The sequence below is a fragment of the Doryrhamphus excisus genome, chromosome 3, assembly GCF_030265055.1.
Source record: "Doryrhamphus excisus isolate RoL2022-K1 chromosome 3, RoL_Dexc_1.0, whole genome shotgun sequence".
In the NCBI taxonomy this organism is placed as follows: Eukaryota; Metazoa; Chordata; class Actinopteri; order Syngnathiformes; family Syngnathidae; genus Doryrhamphus; species Doryrhamphus excisus.
The window spans coordinates 16388775-16415451 of NC_080468.1; the positions used below are offsets into that span (position 1 = coordinate 16388775).

Sequence of the window (26677 nt, forward strand, 5' to 3'; positions counted from 1 at the left end):
TAAAGTGAAGCACATCATGCTTCGTGAGTGTTTGGACGCCATTCCAAATACCTCCGGTTGTCAAAATAAATGTGTTACAATAACCTTGTCATAATGTACGGACATAGAATTGAACCACGATTAGCCGTTGAGTTATTCTTCTTTGTTCCATCATTGTTTTTGTTTATTTGTGTTGTGAAATATCATTCACATGTCCCGTTTTATTTTCTCGGTGTAGTCTTTTATTCGTAAGGACGCTTGAAATGACTTCCGGTTGTGTCTTGTATTATTTGACGAAGCTTATTCCAATGGAAACCTTCGTCGCAACCCAAAGGAAACAATTGGCTGCGATTTACTTAACATATAGTACATTTTTACCCTCACCATAGTCCCAAACTCCACCGAGGTGTGTTTGCAGGGTTGTCTGCGGTGTTTCAGTCGCGGCCCGCGCGGCCTCGTTGATGCTGGGCCGGATCAGAGAAGCAGGCCTGCGGTCGGATGCGAGTTAAGCGGCTCTCTGGTCTGCTTTGTCCCGATTGGCCCTTTAGCTCACCGAGTAAGTCCACAAGACTTTTACACGCAAATTTCCGTTCAGCACTTGTTGATAATGCATCTAGTGTCTTTTGGCGTTAACGCAGCACGACACGATCGCAGTTATTGTTAGCCGTTAGCTCCGGGCTAGCAGTTAGCATGAGAGCTAATGCTGTGAAGCTAACAGTCAATAACTTGGAGCATCTGGGCAGTTACACACATTGTTGTTGTTGTTGCTAAAGCCTCTGACTCGTTTCTCGCATTTTTATTACCCAACCGGTCAAATTAACCGATGAACCTGGCCGGTTTTAGCCTCTTTATGGCAACCTAAATCGTTTTTAAACCGAAATAGGACCACACAACATTGGCTGTTTTGTCAGGCGTAGCACTTCCATAATTCACTGATTTGTCAAACTGTGTTTCATCTTACTCTTTCTGTTTGTACAGAAAATATGAGCCAGACTCAACAATGACATCCAGATTTGGTAAAACCTACAGCCGCAAGGGAGGCGAGGGCACGTCCAAGTTTGATGAAGTCCTGTCCACCAAGAGGGGCACCCTGAGCACCAAATGGGGGGACACCACCTACAAGGCCAAGGTGGGCTCCAAGCGCTCCGGCGCTCATTACAGCGCTTCAGCCTCGGATGTTCACAAGCGAGCCCGGCCGAGCGGAGACGGCTCGGACGATCCGTTTGGATTCGACAGCGATGAGGAGTCCAAGCCGGTGTCGTCCCGCAGCAGCAAGTCGTCACCTGCCAAGGCGGTGCCGGCAGAACCTCCTAGAGCGGAAAAGCTGGGGGTTTCCCAGGACTTCAGGAGCTGGTCCAACTTTCACGAAGGACTCCACGCCGCCGCGGAAGCGACGCAAGGGCCGGCCAGGAACCAATCTGGGCTGACAGAGGATTCAAGTGGATTCTTCAACAGCAGAAATGCGAGCAAAGGTAACCTTTGAATGGATCATCATTCCCACACATTTTTGTGTTCTGTGAGTCAGAAATATGGAAAATGTATGAATTTATTAGCCCCTGACCTACTGGCATGAACCCACCGACACATATAAGACACTTCCGGACCTTTAAGCGGACGGGACTGCTTGGTGGAATTGTTCCTAATAATTTTAGTATTGCATCACTAGGGACCGACGGATAAAGGAGATTTTTTTCTCTCCTCTTCCTAATGTCAGGGACCAGCATCCTCCAATCCAATGTTTACTCAGTTGTCTCTCATCGTTTGCACGTCATTTCACAGGGACCTGCTACCTGCGCTTGGATTGGGTTGTTGCGATGTGTTCAAGGCCGCCTTTTTTTAGTCTGATTCCAATATTTGGGAATAAAACATTTAGATAATCGGTATTTTGGCCAGTTAAAATTCATTCATTCATTCATTTTCTACCACTTTTTCCTCACGAGGGTCGCGGGGGGGTGCTGGAGCCTATCCCAGCTGTCTTCGGGCGAGAGGCGGCGTACACCCTGGACTGGTCGCCAGCCAATCACAGGGCACATATAGACAAACGACCATTCACACTCACATTCATACCTATGGACAATTTGGAGTCGCTAATTAACCTAGCATGTTTTTTTTGGGATTGTGGGAGGAAACCGGAGTACCCGGAGAAAACCCACGCATGCACGGGGAGGACATGCAAACTCCACACAGAGATGGCCGAGGGTGGAATTGAACCCTGGTCTCCTCTGAGGTCTGCGCGCTAACCACTAAACCACCGTGCCGCCCCAGTTAAAATTTAGCATTTTTCTAATAAAAGAATGATATAATATATAAAGACATAAATTGAAGGGAGATCATTTGACTATTTACAAATATTTTCTTTAGGAGTGCACAACAATTATTGCACTGATAATAATCCAATAACATAAAAATATAACGAGGCGTAATTACCTGTACTTTGTGGGTGGGCAAATCAAGCGCTCCTTTGTTCTCCTGCCTGTGACGTTAATAGCCTGTCATAACTTCCGCTGAGCTTGCACCTTGCTGGGCCACACCAGGTGGTTCCTACTGCTCTGTACTCCGGTTCTTCTGACCCCCTATAGTGGCACACCGGCTGTCCTGAGCATGTCTCCGAATACAGTGCACTTTGCTGGGCCGCAAGCAGGTGGCTTCCTCCCCTCTATGCTCTGGTTCTCCTAATGGTAGTGACGTGGTAGTGCTAATGTCATGATATGACACATTAACAGGTACAGTTGGTCCTTCTTATCTACAGGTGTGTGTAAAAAAATCGAAATTTAAAAGTGCCATATCGGTTGTGTGAAGTGAAGTAAATAAAGTAGTCTGTCTGTCACAAAGTTATCGGTTTTGCAAAAAAATACATCCTGCACTTCTTCCAGCGCTGTTTTCTTGGATTTCTTTGTGTAATTTACTCTTACCGAGCCCACTCTGCTTTGATTGGTCACACTCCCAAGAGCTCACGAGGACTTGCGGAGACGTAGGTCCATGTTTACTGAATGCAGGTAATCTGCAGCCCATATTTAAGAAGTCTGGTTTATGTTTACGTCAGTAGAACGTTGTGTTAAAACAACAACAACAACAACTCTGTGAAGCCTAGTTTACAGAGCCGTCCAAAAGGTAGCCATTTTTCAAAACATACCCCTCTCAGTAGTGGCCATTTTTGATGATTTTGTTGAGGAAAACAGAATATTGTCTTCTTGGGCTATATAAACGTGGTATATATCAAAAGAAAGATGGCTCATCTTAATGTCTAAACAATGATACCACAACATAAACAAACATAATCTCTTCTATTATGGAGTTACATCATCACTTATTTGTGCCTCTCCCGGAAAAAAAGTAAAAGACATATTAATATCCATCCATTTTCTATACCACTTATCCTCACGAGGATCGCGGGCGTGCTGGAGCCTATCCCAGCTGTCTTCAGGTGGGATACTTCAGGCTATGTCAAGATGTTAGAAGTTGTAAAATCAAGCTGTCCTATCTAGTCTTTGAGCATGAGCCGATGAAGTCACTCCGAACTTGTTATCCCATTTCAAGCAGGAAAATTCCAGAATTCGTCTTCAGCGAAGCATCACAGCTACTCCTGGTACCAGAACGCCTCCGAGAGCGACCAGAAGCCTTTGGCCCAAACCACCACCTTGAAGACCACTTCCAAGGCCGAGTGCACCTTCAGCTCATGGGACGACCTCATGGGCCTTCGACCGCCTTCGCCCAGCCAGGAGCCGCGTAACCCCGCCCCCTCACTCTCTTGGACTTCAGCGGGCGGCGTCGGCGGCTGCGAGCTGGCGAACAGCCTTCACGAGAAGCCGCCCTCGCCGCCGCGACTCCCCACAGAGAGCCAGGATCTGGACAGCAACTTAGAATTTGGCTTTGAGACGTCTGATTATTCCCAGACGGCGTCGCCTTCGCTCGTCAGGAACACAAACTGTCGGACGTACAGGAGGCCCGGCAAGCAGGCCTCCTCCAAAGCGGTGGACTCTGGCACCTTTGCTAGCGCCATTTTGGCTTCAGATGCGCCAACGTCAAGCAGCGTGAGCAAGACAGCGGCGGGTCGTGGCGGAGGCCGTGCCAGGACGAGGGACTACACCGTGCTCCACCCCTCCTCCGTTTCCATTTGCAACGTCACCATTCAGGGGAGCAGCGTGGAGGATGCGGCGCCCTCTGTCGCTAGCGGTACGGGCACCGGCCGTGCGACGGGGCAGGTCGATGCGGGGTGGCAGCGGAAGAAGACGGAACAGCAAACCAGCAGGTACAACAAGGAGCCATGTTGAAAAATATGTACAAAGAAAGTTCAGGTAGTGACCTGTCGTTTGATTCTCTGCCCCTTTTAGTCAGGGCCAGTCCAGATCAAAGAAGGCCTGTAAAGCGGACCTGTTTGGTTTTGAAGACGTGGCCGCCCATCAACTAGATGACGACGACGACCATCCAGACGGCTCGTCCAAATACAAAATCCAATACTTTGGTTTTGACGACATGAGCGACAGCGACGGAGCTGTCAATAGCGACAACGACGACGACGACAGAGGCAGGCCCAAAGCCAGCAGGAAGGTCAAGATGGCTGAGGAATCGCTGCGGGTTGCTGCGGAAGACTGGCCGGACCCCGTCAAGAACTGTGACGCTCAAGAGAGACTACCCGCCAAGCAGAGCAAAAATGACTCCCAGAAGCAGGACAGCAGGATACGAGCAGGCGAGTACACGCACTCCAAAAAGCAATGCCAAGTGTTAGATTAGACGGGAATTGTTCAGCATGTCGGAATGGTACACACGTACACACACACGTACACACGTGGTGAAAACAGAGTAGAAGTTATCACTACATTGCTATCATCTTTCTCCTCCATGACATTTTTATTATTCTTCTGACATTATCGCTCTCAGTTCAATTCCGAATGCCTCGTGTGTCGCATCAGGTTTCGGCCCGACGTCAAGTCCGGAGTCATTCCATGAATATTTAAGACGAGTCGCCTTCATAATGGCGCCAAGGGAAGTTCTATATTTGGAGATGTGCAAACCTTCTGTTTTAACACTATTATATTTCAGTCCAGTGTTGCCCGCAGGACCGCAGTCTATCTGTGGCATGTGGTGATGGAGGGTCAGGCGACCATATTGTCTAATTTGAAACGGAGGTTTTAGGTTTGCGTGCGACATGACCTCATGTTTTCAAAGCCGGTTTAACAACAGAACATCAAGATAAACAAATAATAAAAGAAGCCAATCATGATGTTTCCTGGACAAGATACACACACCAGTGTTTCCTCTGTTCATTTATTTGTGGCGGTCCACCACAGATAGATTTGGCGCTACTTTTATTTTGTTCAGATTTTCCTCACCTTCACCGAACACATAATGGCCGTAGCTTGTCGTTCCAACCCTGTACAGTAGATGGCATCGTAACATCTTAAATTATGCTCATTTTTCGACCCTTTTGTATGGAGTTGTGGTCTCCTATAGAGCAGCTACACACAATAACCCGCACAGAAAACTTTTTAGATTTTGCAGAATCTGCACCCATTCCAGCTGTATGTCCTTGGATTCATGCTTCCTCCGTTTTAATTTATAAATAATCGTTAGCTGCAGCCCTAATCAGTCCAGCGGGAACCATTGCATAAATCCCATTCCGTGTTTATGGGAGAGAGCTCCCAGGTAGGGCCAAATGGAAAACCTAAGAAAACAGCATAGCGGTAATGGAAAAGCTCCCCGCGGCGGATTAAATTTATGCTTATGACTTCTGTTAAGCATCCATGCCAGACAGCACAGCAAGAACCAAGATGTCCGACTGTTCCACAGATGTCCTGAACTTCTCAGACGATGATCTCAGGGTGGTGGCCGCGGGTCCCAAGAGGCCCCCTCAGGGCAAACCGGCCGACAAGAACCAGGAGTCCCACCGCAGGATCTTCAGCGCACTAAAGAAGGTGAGGCGCGGCGAAAAAAACAAACAAAAAAAATCTCCCCATCGGCAGTGGTCACGAGTGACGTTGCAAAGTGTAGAGACAACGTGTCGATGCATTCTGTGTGGATTTTGGGGGGGGTTGATGAGTGCATCCTCGCAGGAGACTTTAATGTTCCAGCACAGCTCATCCTCAAACTGTGCCTTTTGTCTCAGCTTATTAACCCCGCCGTCCCGCTCCCCGCCGTACCAGATATCTGTATCTGGCCAAAAGCGGCCCCCGCAGCCAACTGGGCCCCCTCCGGCGCCCCCTCTTTTGTTTTTATTATGAATACCCTGACAGTCACCAAGCTCAGGTTTGGCACAAACACACGTGCAGAGCAGCCAAGCATTGAAAAGTTGACAGTGGACGGCGGGGAGGGAGGGGGGGACGCTGTCGGGGTGGGATTCAGCTTCTTATTTTTTTTTGGAGAAATGTATGCATTAGTGTGTGTGTGTGTGTTAGTCTCCCACCAAAGCAGTGTACAACGCCCGACACTGGACATTGGCGAGCGAAGAGGAGCCCCCTCCGTCCTTCTTGTCCTCCCGCCAGCAGACCACTCCCGTAAGAGACGATGTCCCATCTCATGTCTGAAGTGTCGACTTCCTGTTCAACACTGCTCTCTTTTTGATCGTGTCCTGCTCCCCCCTTCCGCCCGGCAGGCGTCGCGGTCCGAAGGAGCGTCGAGTAACCCGCCAGCAGACGTTCACAAGGATGACGGCGTCTTCAAGGCCCCGCCTCCTCCCCCCCAGGTCACTAAGTGTGTCACTGTCCCCAGCGACCCCTACCAGGACACGGTCACCGCACTCAAGTGCCGCAAGGAGCACAAGGAGGTACCTGTACACATTTGACCCCGCCTCCTTCGCTTGTAGCTAATGCCACGACCCCGCCCCCGCTTGCAGCTGTACACAGTGGTCCAGCACGTGAAGCACTTCAACGACGTGGTGGAGTTTGGCGAGAACCAGGAGTTCACCGATGACTTTGAGTATCTGGCTGCTGGGCTGAAGACCGGACAACCGCTGAACACCCGCTGCCTCAGGTAGGAGGAGGCGTGGCCTCTTTTTTTTTCATCGACGTTCTTTCACTCCCGTACCGTTCCGTCATGCCGACTGTTCCCGTGCGAGCGCAGTGTCATCAGCCTGGCGACACGCTGCGCCATGCCCAGCTTCAGGATGCACTTAAGGGCCAGAGGCAAGGTGGCGCAGGTCTTCAAAACCCTCAACGACGCCCCCCAGCATCACGTGAGTACCACCTGGATCGGTGCCACCCGGTGAAAGAAAGGAAATGGATTCAGTGAGAATATCATGTCCGCAGAACCTGGCCATGTGCACGGCCTCCCTCATGTACATCCTCAGCCGGGACCGCTTGAACATGGACCTGGACCGCTCCTGCCTGGACCTGATGATCCGACTGCTGGAAATGGACCAGGACCAAGGCAGCGGGTCCGTGGCAGACTCCTCCTCCCAGCTGAGCGCCAGGGAGATCTGCAAGATCAAGGAGAAGATCAGGAAGCTGTGCGACACGGTGCACAACAAGCACCTGGACCTGCAGAACATCACGGTACAGTGGCGTTTGTGTGTGTGTGTGTGTGTGTGTGTGTGTGTGTGTGTGTGTGTGCGCGTGTTTGAGCCCATCGGAGAGCAGAACAGTTCATGGGAACCCTCTTCCTGTAGACGGGTCACCTGGCGATGGAGACGCTGCTGTCTTTGACCTCCAAGCGAGCAGGAGACTGGTTCAAGGAGGAGCTCCGCCTCTTGGGAGGATTGGACCACGTTGTGGATAAAGGTGACTTGCTACACATCACGCGTGTGTGTATGTGTGTGCGTGTGTCACTGACATTTACCGACCGTGGCTCCACAGTGAAGGAGTGTGTGGACAACCTCCACCAGGAGGACGACAAGGACAAGCTGGTGTCGTCCCTGTGGGGAGCTGAGAGGTGTTTACGTGTGCTGGATAGTGTAAGCATAACCGCTAACCTAGCATGTGGTGTCCTGTTAGCAACCGCTAAATGAACCTCGCCGTGTCTGTGGGTGTGTGTGTGGGCAGGTGACGGTGCACAACCCCGAGAATCAGAGCTACTTGATCGCCTACAAAGACTCATCGCTCATCATCTCCTGTGCGAAGTGAGTGAACACAAACACACACAAATGTGTTTTTTTTTATTGTCAGCTACTCCGCCATCTTGAGTATTCCAGCAAAGTCCTTCAACACGACAGGCAGCCATAATAAAACCACAGAATAAATTAGTTCCTACTTTTAACCTGCTATTTTTGACAGCCTTAAATCAAATACAATTACAAACAGCAATTCATCCAGATGTGGACCATGACCGTTGACACAGCATTGGAGTCAACACAAAGCTCCGTGGAGGAGGAGTCTGTTGTAGACGTCACTAGCTCTGCCTCCTCCACACCCGCAAAAAACTCATTCATTCATTCATTTTCTACCGCTTTTCCTTACGAGGGTCGCGGGGGGTGCTGGAGCCTATCCCAGCTGTCTTCGGGCGAGAGGCGGGGTACACTCTGGACTGGTGGCCAGCCAATCACAGGGCACATATAGACAAACACACTCACATTCATACCTATGGACAATTTGGAGTCGCCAATTAACCTAGCATGTTTTTTGGAATGTGGGAGGAAACCGGAGTGCCCGGAGAAAACCTACGCATGCACGGGGAGAACATGCAAACTCCACACAGAGATGGCCGAGGGTGGAATTGAACCCTGGTCTCCTAGCTGTGAGGTCTGCTCGCAACCACTCGACCACCGTTCCACCCTGCAAAAACTGCCAATTTATTTGTTAAAATTGTAAATAGTCCCCTATACGTATATCTAACACAGGAAATATACTTTCAATGTGATTGTCAGCACAAATAAGAAGATAAAGATGTGTTTTGGTGTCATGGACACTGGTCCCCGGGGGCTCATGTTGGTGCTTTTCGCTGGACTTTAGTCTTATGTGCTTACAAAGAAATGTAATCTGTGTGCTGCAGACACACACTTGGTCAGCGTGTAGTACATTATTTCCTGTTTGTGTATACAACACAAAGCCCACCTCCTCCATTTTTGAATCTACACTGACTGTGGTCACGCATGGATTTCTTCCCCATCTTGCGACAGGATGCTAACATGCTAAGGCTACGTGAATCAAAAACGCACATTCTGGGTCGGGCGGCCAATTCATGCATTTCTCAACCTTTCTAAACAATAAAAGTCAAAATATAGGTCTGTCCTTGTGAATGAGTGCCGATGGTGACATGCTCCGCCCCCTTCAGGGCACTGAGGCGCTGCGAGGAGATGATCCGGCGTTACAGCAGGGAGCTCAACACCGACAGCGTGGTGGGCAAGGCTGTGGAGAACTGCATGAGGGCCATCATTGGAGTCCTGCTCAACCTGACGCACGACAATGGTTAGTACGCACACACACGCACACACACACACACACACACACACACAGATAGTGACCGCTGGTTGTGTTTGTGCAGAGTGGGGCAGCACCAAAACCGGAGAGCAGGAGGACTTGATAGTGACGGCGCTCAACTGTGTTCTCTATGTTCCTCAGTACTTTCCTCAGGAGCAGAGGTTTGACATCCGTGTTCTGGTAAGTACACACACACACACACACACACACACACTGACTGTACAGATACGCCGGTGCATGTTTTCATGGTGTGTGTGACCCGCAGGGTCTGGGCCTGTTGATCAACCTGGTGGAGTATAGCGCCAGGAACCGCTACTGCCTGATGGAGATGGAAATGGAGGGAGGTCGGGGTCCCTGCGACTCCACCGTGCTCCTCAACCCGCCGCACCACCAGGACGCCCACAGTGGCGGCGGCCCGCTCAGCGCCATCGCCGCTTTAGTTCAGGTAGGCGGTGCCACCATGAGTAGCATGCGTGTGTGTGTGTGTTGGCAGCAAGGTGGACTGAATCAGGAGGTTTCTGTCCTCAGCTGTTCCTTCAACGGGAGCGAGCCGCTGTCCTGGCCGAGGCGCAGACCGATGACCTCATCAAGGAGGCGCCCAAACCGGCGCTGGACCAGAGCGGAGAATGGCAGGAGACGGGCGGCGAGATCCAGTGGGTCGCCAACGACAACCACTGTGACAACGACGCCAAGAAGAAGGAAAAGGAGGAGGAGGAAGATGGCGAGCTGGACCTCAACAAAGGTGCGCCCGTCCTCTCATGCACGTCACGTGTCGCCTCTGGCAGAAAGATGAACGTGTGTGTGTGTGTGTGTGTGTGTGTAGCTCTGCAGCATGCGGGCAAGCACATGGAGGACAGCATCGTGGCCTCGTACACTGCGCTGCTGCTGGGCTGCCTCTGCCAAGGAAGCCCGGTGAGTCATCTTCATCGCAGTCCTCAAAGCTCCCACTTGAACCCTGAGTCACCCCCTCCGCCGCCTCCCCCGCATCCCCCGCACATCTCTGCTAACGTTTGACCTCCCTCCTTGCCAGATGAATGTGACTACTGTGAGAGAGAACCTGCCTCAAGGAGATTTCTCCATCATGACAGAAATGCTGAAGAAGTTCCTCAACTTCATGAACCTCACAGTGAGTCCACCAGCAGACCCCCCCCCCTTCTTCTTCTTCATGAGAAATAACCATAATAGTTGTAATAATAGTAATAACACTAACCATATCTAGTAATTATTATATTTAATATATGTATATATGTATGTATATATGTATGTGTATGTATGTGTATATATTGTGTGTGTATATATATATGTGTGTGTGTGTGTGTATATATATATATATATATATGTGTGTGTGTGTATATATATATATATATATATATATGTGTGTGTGTGTGTGTGTGTGTGTGTGTTTATGTATATATATGTGTATATATGTGTGTGTATATATATATATATATATGTGTGTGTGTGTGTATATATATATATATATATATATATATATATATGTGTGTGTGTGTGTGTGTGTATATATATATATATATATATATATATATATATGTGTGTGTGTGTGTGTGTGTGTGTGTGTATATATATATATATATATATATATATATATGTGTGTGTGTGTGTGTGTGTGTATATGTGTGTGTGTGTGTTTATGTATATATGTGTGTGTATATATATATATATATATATATATATATATATATGTGTGTGTGTGTGTGTGTATATATATACAGTGAAGAAAATAAGTATTTGAACACCCTGCTATTTTGCTATTTCTCCCACTTAGAAATCATGGAGGGGTCTGAAATTTTCATCGTAGGTGCATGTCCACTGTGAGAGAGATAAACTAAAAAGAAAAATCCAGAAATCACAATGCATGATTTTTTAACAATTTATTTGTGTGATACAGCTGCAAATAAGTATTTGAACACCTGTGTATCATCTAGAATTCTGACCCTGAAAGACCTGTTTGAGGTCGTTAGCTGCATAAAGACACCTGTCCACCCCATACAATCAGTAAGACTTTAACTTGTAACATGGCGAAGACCAAAGAGCTGTCCAAAGACACCAGAGACAAAATTGTACACCTCCACAAGGCTGGAAAGGGCTACGGAGCAATTACCAAGCAGCTTGGTGAAAAAAGGTCCACTGTTGGAGCTATCATTAGAAAATGGAAGAAGCTAAACATGACGGTCAATCTCAATCGGAGTGGAGCCCCATGCAAGATATCACCTCGTGGGGTCTCAATGATTCTAAGAAAGGTGAGGAATCAGCCCAGAACTACACGACAGGACTTGGTCAATGACCTGAAAAGAGCTGGGACCACCGTTTCCAAGGTTACTGTAGGTAATACACTAAGACGTCATGATGTGAAATCATGCATGGCACGAAAGGTTCCCCTGCTTAAACCAGCACATGTCAAGGCCCGTCTTAAGTTTGCATATGACCATTTGGATGATACAGAGGAGTCATGGGAGAAAGTTTTATGGTCAGATGAGACCAAAATAGAACTTTTTGGTCATAATTCCAATAAGCGTGTTTGGAGGAAGAAGAATGAAGAGTACAATCCGAAGAACACCATCCCTACTGTGAAGCATGGGGGTGGTAGCATCATGCTTTGGGGGTGTTTTTCTGCACATGGGACAGGACGAGTGCACTGCATTAAAGAGAGGATGACTGGGGCCGTGTATTGTGAGATTTTGGGGAACAACCTCCTTCCCTCTGTCAGAGCATTGAAGATGGGTCGTGGCTGGGTCTTCCAACACGACAACGACCCGAAGCACACAGCCAGGAAAACCAAGGAGTGGCTCCGTAAGAAGCATATCAAGGTTCTAGCATGGCCCAGCCAGTCTCCAGACCTGAACCCAATCGAAAATCTTTGGAGGGAGCTCAAACTCCGTGTTTCTCAGCGACAGCCCAGAAACCTGACTGATCTAGAGAAGATCTGTGTGGAGGAGTGGGCCAAGATCCCTCCTGCAGTGTGTGCAAACCTGGTGAAAAACTACAGGAAACGTTTGACCTCTGTAATAGCAAACAAAGGCTACTGTACCAAATATTAACATTCATTTTCTCAGGTGTTCAAATACTTATTTGCAGCTGTATCACACAAATAAATTGTTAAAAAATCATGCATTGTGATTTCTGGATTTTTCTTTTTAGTTTATCTCTCTCACAGTGGACATGCACCTACGATGAAAATTTCAGACCCCTCCATGATTTCTAAGTGGGAGAAATAGCAAAATAGCAGGGTGTTCAAATACTTATTTTCTTCACTGTATGTATATATATATATATATATATGTGTGTGTGTGTGTGTGTGTGTGTGTGTGTGTGTGTGTGTGTGTGTGTGTGCGTGCGCGCGCGCGCGCGCACGCACGCGCACGTACGTGTACACCTGTGTGACCGCGGCTGTCTTTGTTTGTGTAGTGTGACGTCGGCACCGCGGGACAGAAGTCCATCTCCCGGATCATCGACTACCTGGAACACTGCTAGACACCTGCCTCTCTCACGTACGCACGCCCACACACACAGTACAGTCATTATTTCCACGTTTCTAAACGCATCTCTGCTCCAAGTGCTGCTTGTATGATTGATGCCCCCCACCCCTCCCCCATCCTCCAATGTGATCGTTTTTTTTTTATTTTGAAGCCGATGACGGCGGCTGAGGGTGAAACGTTTTGCGTTCGTACCGCGTGACTTTTACCTCGTCATTTCACTCTATTGGTTTTAGTTGCACGTCAGATGAGTGACACGAGTCCAGCAGGAGCTCCTAAATGCATCGCCGCCACGTTCTTCCCCCGTCCTTCCCCGTCCTCCGTTAGGCAAAGTCCGTTGCCGGAGATGTCCAAGTATTTGTGTTCTTTAAAAAGGGACATTCCTTTGAAACACTTGATGAGATGATGTCATCCTGTCACTAATCATGTTGCCAAAGAGGCCGAATGTTCCAGTCGGACTTATTCAAATCATCTTCAGAGGCTTTCCCATGTTGGATTCATCTTGTGTTCATACACACACACACACACACACACACACACACGTTTACAAGAGCTTTATTGAGAGCGTTGATGAGCTTTGTGTACATAGTCTATGTACATACGTCCATGTAGAAGGACAGCATGATGGCCCTGTAGACTCTTATCTACTTTTATGAAAGTGATTTTTTTACAGCCTGTTGGTGTGGTGTGTGTGTGGGGATGGGAGGGGGGTGGGGGGGTGCGCAGAAAGCTTCTTAACAAGGACAATGTGATCTTTGTATGTGTACATACTTTAAAAAGAATAAAAATTGCTACTTTCAGTACTTTGCTGCTCACTCTTTTTTTTTTGTGAAACGTCCCAAATGAGCAAGAGTGGAATGTTTTATGAGGAAGTTAAAAAAAGAAAAAGCGCTAACCTCACACCTTACCTTTTTAGACCTAACCCTTAACCCTACTGCTTACATGTAATACCCAATAACACCTAAACCTACCCCTTATACATATATATATATATATACATCTAACCCTTAACCCTACCCATTATACACAACATCTAACGCCCCACCCCTTATACATAACCCCCTACCCCTTACCCCTAACCATACCCATAGGGCCCTAGAAAAATAATTCACAAGGGTCCCCTTTGCATAGTGCCACTGCTGGAGAGTGGAAGAGTTTGCCCCCAAGGGCTCCCAAGTGGAACCCCAAACAGTTGGCTTGGCTAGTGGTAAGCGGTGCCCCCACCCCTTAGCCCTCTCCCAAAGTGGAAGCAGGAAAATAGAGAAGTGAGTTCAAATGTCCTTCAGAAGGATCCAGAATGATGGGGGGCGGGGGGGATAGTCCAAAAGTCACTTTGGTCCCTGTGGTCCTCACAGAACCTCTGGTGCCGCTTGTCTAAGCAGGCCGGGCCCCTTCCTGAGTCGGGTCTTCCCGACACTCCCCCTGCGGCTCCCCGTCCTGGCGCTGGAGGTCGTCTGCTGGGGGGCGCGGCGTGTCCTGAAGCAGCTCGCTGAGGGTGGAGATGTAAATCTGAGCCATCTGGAGCGTCTCCGACTTGGAGAGCTTTTTGTCGCTCTCCAGCTTGGGAATGACGCTCCGCAGGCGGTCGAAGGCCACGTTGAGGCCCAGCATCCTCCTCCTCTCACGGGCGTTGGCGGCCAGGCGCCGCCGCCTCTGCGCACGCTCCAAGGCCACACGCGCGTCCGCTTGAAGATGCCCGTGGAGAGCGCCGCCGGGACCGAGTCTCAGCTGCAGGATGGCGCACGGGGGGCGCTGGTGTTCGTCCTCGACCTTGGAACGCAGCACGGCGCGTCCGCGGTGGTCCTCCTGGGCGAGCGGCGGGATGAAGGGAGCAAAGAGGCTTCTGCGTGGAGACATGTCTCCGTCTGTCCCTCAGAGACAACGCACCGACTGCTCCGCGCGGGACGTTTATACTCGGTGGGCGTGTGCTGCTCACACAAAGCGTCCACAGGGGGTCCATTTGGACTCTTCATCAAAAGTGGATTAGAAGCGTGCAAGTGAGCAGCGCACTCAGGAAGCACGTGTGTGTTGAGCACTAATCAAGTCTGAAGGGTTGTCATGGTAACCACCTTGATTCGTCAACTTTGAGGACATTTTTAATGTCATTTCCGTAAAGTATGAAGCTTGAGTCAGGTCAGAGGTCGCTGGTGTCGCACCCCTTCCCGTTCTTCCGCACCGAACTCTTCCAAGCGTGCTTTGTTTTTTGGGTTAATTAAAAAAGAAGCGACTGGCTGACTATGACTGACAGGAAGTGACTTCTAACGGGATTAGCGGCGCGTCCCTGCCGCCGTGTGCCAGCGCATCCTTTACAAAGCACGCTGCGTGGCGCCCAGGCGGCACAAAGATGGCCGCATGGCACACGGAGGATAAAGGAGGACCCTCGCTGTGTTTTGGCCGTGGCATGCGACACTCATTGGTCCCGCTCTGCTGCAGCGTAGCCAATCAAACGCCTCGTTGGTGCCAGCAGGCCCACACGGGCGGCGGATCAAAGCGCCCACGCCGCCGTGACGCCCCCCGCCTTACGCACGACCACCACGTGGAACACTCTGACCCCCCGCCCCCCTGCCCCTGCTGGAAGGATGTATTTCTAATGCACCGGTACCGGTCAAAGGTCAGCCCTCCTGTGGGGACACCCCCCCCGCTTCATTAAACCCAATCAAACGGCTCGCTGAAAGATGACTCGCGCCATAGATCAAACCCACCACTCCAAGTGGGAAAGCATGGCAGCTTTTTTTTGTTTTTTTGTGATCTGTCAAAATATTAGGAACAGCTGATACACAAAGATAAGTGTTTCAAACATTTTATGGAAATTAAAGTCAAAAGTGAGACTTATTTAAGGAGTGTTTGAGTGTTGCTGTTGATGTGTTTACCTGATGAGCAAGATGGAGAAGTTCAAACCCTAAAAACGAGTTGTGGTAAACTCCAGTTTTATGAGTCACTCACTCTAGTGAATCGGGTACTTTACTCACGTGACTCCCATTGTCACGAATGCCATATCCAGAAACTGGTACATGCGCAAGGAGTCGTCAATCGGGTACTCGAGACACATTAATCATCCCTCACATTGCGCATGCTCATAAACTCTAAACGTGAACCGGAAGTCGTGAAAAACAAGGAAAACGAAGAGGAGAAAGGCGCCAAGTTATGAAGCTAAGTCCACACTTTATGAATGCTACATTATGGCTACTATAAGCTAACGTTACTTGCTAGCAATGTTCCTTTTTTGACAGCACTTTTAAATGTAGTTTTAGTCAGAGTCTCATAATTAATTGTAGCATAGTCGTATAAATGGACGTTTTAGTAACAATAAATGTTGTGTACTAAAATATGAAGTATGAATAACAAGTCGTCAATCGAGTACTCGAGACACATTAATCACCCGTCACATTGCGCATGCTCATAAACTCTAAACGTGAACCGGAAGTCGTGAAAAACAAGGAAAACGAAGAGGAGAAAGGCGCCAAGTATGGAGCTAAGTCCACACTTTATGAATACTACATTATGGCTAATATAAGCTAACGTTACTTGCTAGCAATGTTCCTTTTTTGACAGCACTTTTAAATGTAGTTTTAGTCAGAGTCTGATAATTAATTGTAGCATAGTCGTATAAATGGACGTTTTAGTAAAAATAAATGTTGTGTACTAAAATATGAAGTATGAATAGCAAGGCGTGTTAAACTTACGATGAACCTTACGATGCCACGTGCAATTTAGCATCTGAAGAAATCCCCCCCAAAACTAAAACTGCTCTTAATGAGTATATAACATGTCAATCAAGTCATGCTTAATGTTCTATTATTTTTACCTGACATTAAAAACAATTACAATATTTTTTAGATGTTGAAAAATAACAGTATTTGAATATGACGGCTCAGTACAGCTAAACTGGCTGTAATACCTAATGTGACCAGCAGATGTACTCATATCCTCAGTTATGTTGCTCAGCCAAACTCAACGAAGAAGAGATACTCCTTACAGGGGTCGGTGCGCTCACAGGCGCTTGGAAGTAAAGAGTTCGAGACCTGGCACGTGTGGCGGGAGGGTGGGGGGTCTCACCCGATACCCAAAGTGCCCTTTTGGCAAAGTTTTTTTTAAGTGTGTGTGTCCATGTGCCCCCTTTGTGCCCACCTTAACTGAGGAAAGTGCAGTTCTTCTTACTGCGGGGTCTTTTGTGACCTCTTGGATGAGTCGCCCCGAAGTCCTCCTGGGAAGGTTCACCACTGTTCCATGTTGTGGACATTTGCGGCTAATGGCTCTCACTGTGGTTGGCTGGAGTCCCAAAGCTTTAGAAATGGCTTTATAACCTTTTAATTGATTAATATTTGAATTTGTTTGTGACAAACATGCAAAGAAGTAAAAAAAACTTTATATTATATATATGTATATATTAAAAAATAGGAAGTGAGCGCTTGTGGCCAGCAGGGGGAGTAACGTTCCACCGATTGACAACAGTGTGTTATAAGTGAACAATACAAGGCTGTGAAATATTTCTTCGTCCATGAGGAGGATGAGAAGTCACGGTTAGACATCATGCGGGTGCTGATGGCGTTGCCGCGGTAACCACCAACATACCTGACAAGCACCGAGGTGAGGGTGTCCTCATCCTCATCACGCACGAGAAAGTGAGCCATGCGTGATGGTCATCTTCTAATTGTTACTCTTCGCCATTCTTTCTTTCGTCTGAATAAATTCCTCATGTTGACATGAGATTCATGAGGAAACGTTTCTCAGGCGAGACGAATAAAGTTGCTCGGCTAACCTTGACCAAACAATTCAAAGACATTTCTCATCCGTTTAGCGCCAAGAAATATCCTTTAATTGTAAGCTCAGGCGTTAGCGCTGGTCGTCCTCCCTCGTCCTGCAGAATGGCATGACATTGTTTGCAACACAAACTTCCCGCCGTCCCCTTTCACACAGACACCGTCCCTCCTCTGTTGCCGTGCCGGTGCTTTACCTCCAACCGGGTTGGTGCCGTTGTCATGGCGCATGCATGCAGGGATAAAGGTGTGTCTTTTGGGTCAGTGTGAGTCCTGCGTCCGGCTTTGTCCAGGTTAGCGGGGTGGGGGGCGGGTGACTGGTGAAACTTTGGACCGCCCCCCTCCCTCACCTTAGAAACAACTCCATGAGCGTCCGGCAGATCTTTCCCATCCATGCAGTTCTTTTGTTCAGAACACCCCCACCCCCCACCCTTTCGAGGACCGCCACCCGCCTCGGTGGTCCAGTAGAGAGTTGTGTCCTCCTTACTGCAGCCACTGTTCAACTCTCATCCTTCCATCCTTCTATCCTTCCTTCCTTCCTTTGGCTCTGCTGGCGCTCAGCAGCGAGACAGAAGCTCTGCAGTCACATCATGGAGAGAGAGAGAGGAAGAGAGAGAGAGCATCCCTCCTCCTCCTCCTCCTCCTCCTCCTCCTCCGCAGTCATCAGGCTGTTATGTCTCACATTGGGAGTCAGAGTGAGAGCTTGTGGACGGAACCTTCCTCTCCTCCTTTTCCTCCTCTTCTTCTTCTTCTTGTTCTTCTTGTTCTTCTTGTTCTTCTTCTTCTCCTCCTCTGGTGGTTGACCATCTTCTGTCCTCCTCGTCCTCCGTCCTGCAGCAACACTTGGGATTTCTTTCTTTCTGGGTCTCGTCTTCCTTCCGCTCTGAGGCTCGTGTTCGGGATTCGGGGGACGACGCGCACACCGGCAGGCGCGTGCGTGGCTTGCACGCGGACATGGAGCTGCTGCGCGTGTTGTTCTTGTGGATATTGCAGTGCAACAGCGTGCACGCGGACTCCATCATTCACATTGGTAAGACAGCAGCGCTTTTTTGGTGTGGGGGCTGGGGGGGTGCATGCGGTATACAGAGGTGCGCACGAGCGGGGGTGCATGTGCACGTTTAATGAACCCCCCCCCCCCCCCCTCCTCCACCAGCAGCGTGCGTGAGGGAGAAGACAAGCTGTTGCTCAATCAGTCAGTCAGAACAAGTGGTCCTGGGGTGGGTGGGGGGGGGGGGGGGGGCAGTAATCGTTGTGGGGGGGTATTCAGCGTCCATCAGAGAGGCTGAACTTGAAGGAGGACGTGTGGGACATCTTAATGAAGGCAAACAAGGCGCCTCACACGCTCGGCTCCACTTTGACCCCCCATGCAGGAAGTGATGCAGCAGGTCCGCTTGGAGGACAAAGACCAGGTCCAGTCTGGAGACGATGAAGATGAAAATGAAGATGAGAATTATTGGAAATGTAAAGATTTCTAATTACGTTCAGCACGCTGGCGTATGTGGACAGCACGTCCGTCTCGCAGGCTGCAGGTTGTGTGTTTAAATGGGTCATGAAGAGTCCAGTGTGGTTCTGAAGGTGCGACCCGCTACTCCTGCAGTGAGGTACATGAGAACATCCCCGATGGGACGCATTTGGGCCCCCGGTTCACAATCTTGTAACTGGAAGTTCACGGTCCTCTGAGGACCAGAACCTCAGACCTCCTCATCAGGATGAACTCGCTGTGACCTCTGAGGCTGACTTGTGGCGTCGCTGACTGTGGGAGCCGGCCCACACTCGGATTGGCTGTGACAGCGTAGTCGCCATACCCGCCATGTGTCTCATCCCGTCTCTCAGCGTTAGCTTCTGCGTCCCTCCTCAAATGAGATACAACCTCAGTGGTCCTCATTTGCTTCTGCCGGATCGACGATGCCTACTCATGTGGGAACTCATGACAGGAGAATGAGAATGAAGCAAACATCATTCGTTCTCTCATCACTGAGTCTCATTGTCTCATCACCTTACCATGACATCTCATTTTATTGTCATCTTGCCATCACTTTATCGTCATCTTTATCATGGTATCATGTCACCACTATGTCACCACCATGTCTCATTGTCTCATCACCTCATCATGACATCTCGGTTTCTCATTGTATCACCTCAGCGTGTCACTCATCGTTATCATCACTGATCACCTCATCACCATGTCTCATTGTCTCATCACCTCATGACATCTAATTTTCTCATTGTATCACCTCAGCGTGTCACTCATCGTCATCATCACTGATCACCTCATCACCATGTCTCATTGTCTCATCACCTCATCATGACATCTCATTTTCTCATTGTATCACCTCAGCGCGTCACTCATCGTCATCATCACTGATCACCTCATCACCATGTCTCATTGTCTCATCACCTCATCATGACATCTCATTTTCTCATTGTATCACCTCAGCGCGTCACTCATCGTCATCATCACTGATCACCTCATCACCATGTCTCATTGTCTCATCACCTCATCATGACATCTCATTTTCTCATTGTATCACCTCAGCGTATCACTCATCGTTATCATCACTGATCACCTCATCACCATGTCTCATTGTCTCATCGTCTCATCACCTAACCATGACATCTCATTTTCTTATCATCTTGCCATTGCTTTATCGTCATCTTTATCATGGTATCATGTCATCACTATGTCGCCACCAAGTCTCATTGTCTCATCACCTCATCATGACGTCTCATTTTCTCATCGTATCACCTCAGCGTGTCACTCATCGTTATCATCACTGATTACTTATCACCTCATCACCATGTCTCATTGTCTCATCACCTCACCATGACATCTCATTTTATCATTATGTTACCATGACTTTGTCACTCCTATCATCTCATCACCATGTCACCACCACCAAATCTCATGTCTCTAACATGACATCTCATCACCTAATTTTCTCATCATCTTGCCACCTCATCAGGTCATCACTTTGTCATCTTTATCATCACTTATCATATAATCTCATCACCGTGTCTCCACCAAACCTCATTGTCTCATCACCTCACATGGCGTCTCATTTTCTCATTTTTAGTACCTCATTCTGCCATCACTTTGTCATCTTTATCATAATCCATCATCTCATCACTGTCACCACAAAATCTCATTATTATCTCATTGTCTCATTTTACCACTTCACTGTACTATTACTTCATCGCCATAATGAGCTTCATCATGACTCGTCATATAATCTCATCACCATGTCACCACCAAAAGCCATTGTCTCATCATCTGATTTTCTCATCATTTTACTACCTTGTCATGTCATCGCTTTGTCATCTTTACCATCACCGATCATATTATCTCATCACCTTGTCACCAGTAAATCAAATTTCTCATCATCCCATTGTCTCATTTTAACTTTATCTTTATCATCGCTCCTCATGTAGCCTCATCACCATGTCACCACCAAATCTCATTCTAAATCTCATCATCTCATCATGGTACCACCCCGTCATGTCACTTTGTCATCTCTATGACCTCGTCACCATGTCACCAGAAAATCTCATCACCTCATCATCTCACTTTCTCATGTTGCCATTATTAAATGCACAGGCAACAGGACAGATTGAAAAGTGAAACAATCAGCGGCAATCAGTGTCTATGGAGTAAAAGTAGAGGGGGCGTGGCTTACATGCTTGTAAACAATGGCCGATGAACGGGGATGTTGCCATGGCAACATTTTTTTAAAACCAGAAGTAGAACGGAAGGTGAAAGATTTTCATCATGACCTCATGACTTGAGGCAGATCCTGGTGGTTAAGATGAGCTAGGCTAGGCTAAGCTAGGCTAAGGCAGGCTAATCCCAGCATTTAGCAGATGATGTTGATGTTAAATTGTGACAAGCTCCAGCAGCTGTGCTTGATGAATATTCATAAGTTTGCTAACCGGAGGAGTGCTAAATAAATAACAATGATGTTTTCTCACGTTTCCTTCTCATGACTGTACATGAGGTTCGAGACTGACGACACACGTTTGACGTGCGTTCTCCTGCTGCGTTTAGCACATGAAAAGCAGCCTGTCGACTCCGACCACACAGCTGCATGGCGACCAATCGTAGAGCTGCGTGTTGTGATTGACACGTACAAGGCCCAGTTAGCTAACTAGCTTAAATATGTAGGATACTATTTTGATCCAGATGTAAAGGAGCTAAGTGTAAACATGTCAGGTATCGGTTTGATGGTTTGGTTCTGTGGTTTCTGACCCTTACCTGCCTGCCGTCCAGGTGCAATATTTGAGGAGAACGCTGTGAGGGACGACGAGGTGTTTCAGCTTGCCGTGTCCGACCTCAGCTTGAGCGACGACGTCCTGCAGAGCGAGAAGATCACGCACTCCATCAAACTCATACAGCCCGACAACCCATTCCAGGCCGTGCAGGAAGGTAAGCGGCTTGGTTCTGGTTCTGGTTCGGTCTCCTGCTGAGGCTCACATTGAATTGAAATTTTAGGAACCTGGGATGCACGGTGGTTTAGTGGTTGGCATGTTGGCCACACGGTCAGGAGATTGGGAAGACCTGGATTTGAATCTGGAGGAGATGTGTGGGTTTTTCCGGGTACTCCGGTTTCCTCCTACATTGGCCACTCCAAAGTGTCCATCGGTATGCATGCTGGGGTAGGCTCCAGCATACGCCCCCTAGTGAGGATAAGCAGCACAGAAGATGGATGGATGGATATCGTGTTTCTGTAACTAGGTCCGGTCCTGATCGGGCAAAAACCTCTGACCCGTCCCTCTGTAATAACCCGCTCCATTTGATGAAGGTGCTCGTTAATCCTCAGACAAACGAGGCTAATTGTCTCGCCATGATCCTCAATTAGCGTCCAATTAGAGCACAGATGAAACCGTCACCTCCCTGCTCCCCACATGACTTCTTCTGTGGCTCTAACCCCCAACCCCCGAACTCTTGTTGCTTTAGCACGTTAGCACGTTAGCATGTTTAATTCATCCGGCAGACATACTGTATGCCTCCTCTTACCAGGTTAAAAACTGGGAGAGGAACAAGAGGCAAAATGAAATCTATCCACAAGGACGCACAGAGCAAGCCTCGGGCACGCACACACACACACACACGCACACACACACACGCACACACACACACACTGGCTGGTGATGTGAGCTTTGTTGACCGTCTGAGATTCCTCTGCTGCCACTTCAACGTAGTTTTCACTTTCAAAATTCAACTTCAGTCTGCTGCATTTCTATCGCTTCTTTTGTTTTTGGGTTTTTGTTTTTGTTTTTTAATTCCTGTCCTCTCCGCTAACGACGCCCTCGGAAACCTGCGTCCCAGAAAGCCGGATGAGGTCACTTCCTGTCTAAACAAGGACATGGCCATGGCCGTCTGGACACGTGGACATGACGATGACGATGGTGGTAGTGACTCATTCACACTGCCAACACAAAACGTAAACAGTAAGGCGCACCTTTGTACAAAACGGGAGCCGCAAGGCATGCTGGGAAGGCGGTAGTATTGGGACTTTATTCCTGTAGTATTCGGACCCTATTCCCGTAGTATTCTGAGTTCATTCCTGTAGAATTCTGACCCTATTCCTGTAGTATTTTGACTTAATTCCTGTAGTATTCAGACCCTATTCCCATAGTATTCAGACTTGATTCCCGTAGTATTCTGAGTTGATTCCTGTAATATTCTGACTTAATTCCTGTAGTATTCTGAGTTCATTCCTGTAGTATTCAGACCCTATTCCCATAGTATTCTGACTTTATTCCTGTAGTATTCTGAGTTTATTCCTGTGATATTCTGAATTAATTCCTGTAGTATTCTGACTTTATTCCTGTAGTATTCTGACTTTATTCCTGTAGTATTCTGAGTTTATTCCTGTGATATTCTGAATTAATTCCTGTAGTATTCTGACTTTATTCCTGTAGTATTGAGTTTATTCCTGTAGTATTCTGACTTTATTCCTGTAGTATTCTGACTTTATTCCTGTGGTATTCTGACTTAATTCCTGTAGTATTCTGACTTTATTCCTGTAGTATTCCAAGTTTATTCCTGTGATATTCTGACTTAATTCCTGTAGTAATCTGACTTTATTCCTGTAGTATTGAGTTCATTCCTGTAGTATTCTGACCCTATTCCTGTAGTATTCTGACTTCATTCCTGTAGTATTCAGACCCTATTCCTGTAGTATTCTGACTTTATTCCTGTAGTATTCTGACCCTATTCCTGTAGTATTCTGACTTCATTCCTGTAGTATTCAGACCCTATTCCCATAGTATTCTGACTTTATTCCTGTGGTATTCTGAGTTTATTCCTGTGATATTCTGAATTAATTCCTGTAGTATTCTGACTTTATTCCTGTAGTATTGAGTTTATTCCTGTAGTATTCTGACTTTATTCCTGTAGTATTCTGACTTTATTCCTGTGGTATTCTGACTTAATTCCTGTAGTAATCTGACTTTATTCCTGTAGTATTGAGTTCATTCCTCTAGTATTCTGACTTTATTCCTGTAGTATTGAGTTTATTCCTGTAATATTCTGACTTAATTCCTGTAGTATTGAGTTTATTCCTGTAGTATTCTGACTTAATTCCTGTAGTATTCTGACTTTATTCCCGTAGTATTCTGACCCTATTCCTCTAGTATTCTGACCCTATTCCTGTAGTATTCTGACTTTATTCCCGTAGTATTCTGACCCTATTCCTCTAGTATTCTGACTTTATCTTTATCTTATTTAGACTTCTTCCCCAACCTAATTTTCCCCAAATGACAACCTGATTTAGTTTCTTTCAGATAATATTCCTTTCATATTTCAGCTCCATGGTACTGAAGTATTTTATGAGTTATAAGTTATTCTGGTTAGAATGCCCCCCCCCCCCCCCCCCCCCCCCCCCACCGTAATGTTTTAGAAAGGCCAGGCCACGTTGGACACCCCCTGTGTTAATTGTTCATGCCGGAAGAAACCAGTGCAGAAGTGATGGCGTCCCGGCGCTAACGTGCACGGCGTGCGCGTGTCCAATCAGTGACTCATATTAGCGAGATGACAAACGAGCAAAGTTGAAAAGCGTGTTTTTCTGAATGAACTTTGGCCGCCACCACCGCGGCGGCGGCGGAGGGCGGTGAATCATGGCGACAGAAGACGAGATGATGAAAGATTGTGACCCGACCTGATTTTTGCCGGCCGTGACTCGTCAGCGTTGAGGTGGTGACGACTCGGAGGCCGATAATCCCAGCAGGTCTCTTGAGTTTTGGTTGATAAGACGCCGCCGCGTCCCAGTTTTCATGCTGTTTGCCCGCCGGCGCTCGTTTGTGTTTACACGCAACGAGATGGAAGTGATTTCACCTTGTGAGCGCTCCCTGAGCTCCTTAACGACAGCCCTTTTTGTGTACTAGTCCACGTGTAGTACTACTCAGTACTACTCAGTACTCAGTACTGTGGATCCCCGCTCTTATATATGCTCACGTCTTTGTGCGTCGGCGATGATGTGTGTGAGGTTTCCAGCTTTGTTAGGCGGTCCTGGAACGCACCGCAGAGCGTGCTGAGTGTGTGGAGCTTATTGTTTAGGGAGTGGAGTGCTTGGTCGGTCTTGTGCTGTGCGCTGATGGAGAGGCAAATATGTCAACCCCCGTCCCCCCACCCCCCGCCCCCCCCACTCCCCCCTCCCTCCACTCCAACGCCGCCGACACTTGATGGAATAATCACTCTGCTGAAGAGGAGCGTGTGGAAGAGAAATTTAATGAGCAGCATCACATACAAACCCCCAAATGGGGTTCAAACACTACCTGGCACGCGGGGTTGTGGGGGGGTGGGGTCCAACGTTTTTTCCACTGAGGGTCATGTGGCGAAAAGTCAACCTTGCAAAACCCCAAATAGAAAAGAATAACCTTACTTTTATATAACTTTTTATATAACTTTTACTCTGTTGCAGCCGTAACAGAGTCCCTTGCGTCACTTCCTGTCCGCCCCCTCAGTTAGCAACGCAACACATTTACGGCAACACACATGAGCACAGGTCATTTTTTTTTTTATTATTATGTCTTCTAAGGGGGCGGCACGGCGGTCGAGTGGTTAGCGGGCAGACCTCACAGCTCGGAAACCAGGGTTCAATTCCACCCTCGTGCTAGGTTAATTAGCAACTCCAAATTGTCCATAGGTATGAATGTGAGTGTGAATGGTTGTTTGTCTATATGTGCCCTGTGATTGGCTGGCCACCAGTCCAGGGTGTACCCCACCTCTCGCCCAAAGACAGCTGGGATAGGCTCCAGCACCCCGCGACCCTCGTGAGGAAAAAGCGGTAGAAAATGAAAGAATGAATGAATGAATGTCTTCTAAGGGGGCGGCACGGCGGTCGAGTGGTTAGCGGGCAGACCTCACAGCTAGGAGACCAGGGTTCAATTCCACCCTCTGCCATCTCTGTGTGGAGTTTGCATGTTCTCCCCGTGCATGCGTGGGTTTTCTCCGGGTACTCCGGTTTCCTCCCACATTCCAAAAAAACATGCTAAGTTAATTGGCCACTCCAAATTGTCCATATGAATGTGAGTGTGAATGGTTGTTTGTCTATATGTGCCCTGTGATTGGCTGGCCACCAGTCCAGGGTGTACCCCGCCTCTCGCCTGAAAGACAGCTGGGATAGGCTCCAGCACCCCCGCGACCCTGGTGAGGAAAAAATGAATGAATGAATGTCTTCTACTGTGTATCAGGTAATACAAGGTGACTATAGGGGTGTTATTTCATGTTAAGAGGGCTCTAATAATGTAATCTGGAGATTCATAAACAGGTTTTCTATGCTCTCATGTACTCTGAATACATGTACTGTCTAGTTGGGAAAAGGACCACCTCACACCACGTCCATCCCCAGACTCCAGAACAACAAGAAATCATGCTAACACCCCCCCCCCCCCCCCCATTCTAGGAAGTCACTGTGACATTACTGTGTATCTTAGCAGAAATACATACACTGTATGCATGTTGGGGCATAACTATAACTAATATTAGTCTGATCAAATTGGATAATGATATGCAATAACAAACCATGTGACTGATTCTGGTTTTCTCATGTGAACAGAGCACAACGTTATTGACTTAGCGGAGTTGGTTCCATGTCGTTGA

At 47.9% G+C, this 26677-nt stretch overlaps 3 protein-coding genes across 7 annotated transcripts in view; 2 read left to right on the forward strand and 1 right to left on the reverse strand.

Annotated features, from left to right (window-relative positions):
• Positions 1-239: 239 nt before the first annotated feature.
• LOC131126228 (wings apart-like protein homolog) lies at positions 240-13424 on the forward strand. 3 transcript variants are annotated; one of them, XM_058068532.1, is made up of 21 exons: positions 240-535; positions 958-1451; positions 3517-4228; positions 4311-4666; positions 5767-5891; positions 6372-6470; positions 6569-6739; positions 6809-6945; positions 7036-7147; positions 7221-7466; positions 7580-7691; positions 7767-7864; positions 7953-8029; positions 9181-9314; positions 9391-9506; positions 9592-9771; positions 9855-10068; positions 10150-10238; positions 10357-10452; positions 12753-12835; positions 13057-13424. In XM_058068532.1, exons 2-20 carry the CDS (start codon positions 980-982, stop codon positions 12816-12818), a joined length of 3612 nt encoding a protein of 1203 aa, XP_057924515.1. In that variant the 5' UTR covers positions 240-535; positions 958-979; the 3' UTR covers positions 12819-12835; positions 13057-13424. The 3 variants fall into 3 exon arrangements, with proteins under 3 accessions (XP_057924515.1, XP_057924514.1, XP_057924516.1); XM_058068531.1 differs by having other exon boundaries at positions 12753-13424; XM_058068533.1 differs by having other exon boundaries at positions 3520-4228; positions 12753-13424.
• Positions 13425-14194: 770 nt separating this feature from the next.
• On the reverse strand, positions 14195-14793 carry atoh1c (atonal bHLH transcription factor 1c). The gene is made up of 2 exons (XM_058065607.1): positions 14708-14793; positions 14195-14663 (listed from the first exon to the last, which is right to left on the reverse strand). The coding sequence occupies exons 1-2, from the start codon at positions 14791-14793 to the stop codon at positions 14195-14197; spliced, it is 555 nt and encodes a 184-aa protein (XP_057921590.1).
• A 1136-nt stretch (positions 14794-15929) lies between these two features.
• grid1b (glutamate receptor, ionotropic, delta 1b) overlaps positions 15930-26677 on the forward strand; it is a 125155-nt gene continuing 114407 nt past the window's right edge. For 2 of the 3 annotated variants that reach the window (XM_058065689.1, XM_058065691.1), the window contains exons 1-2: positions 16293-18607; positions 21842-21997. In XM_058065689.1, coding sequence (XP_057921672.1) covers positions 18532-18607; positions 21842-21997 — 232 coding nt within the window. In that variant the 5' untranslated portion in view covers positions 16293-18531. The other variant, XM_058065692.1, reaches the window with a different exon arrangement.

Excerpts from the sequence above, each read along its gene's own strand:
- LOC131126228 (XM_058068531.1), top strand. The coding sequence starts at position 980 with ATGACATCCAGATTTGGTAAAACCTACAGCCGCAAGGGAGGCGAGGGC. Across the intron at positions 6,946-7,035 it reads CTGAACACCCGCTGCCTCAG|TGTCATCAGCCTGGCGACAC; the intron begins GTAGGAGGAGGC and ends GTGCGAGCGCAG. Across the intron at positions 7,148-7,220 it reads ACGACGCCCCCCAGCATCAC|AACCTGGCCATGTGCACGGC; the intron begins GTGAGTACCACC and ends TCATGTCCGCAG.
- atoh1c (XM_058065607.1), bottom strand. The coding sequence starts at position 14,793 with ATGAAGAGTCCAAATGGACCCCCTGTGGACGCTTTGTGTGAGCAGCAC. Across the intron at positions 14,664-14,707 it reads CGTCCCGCGCGGAGCAGTCG|AAGCCTCTTTGCTCCCTTCA; the intron begins GTGCGTTGTCTC and ends GTCTCCACGCAG.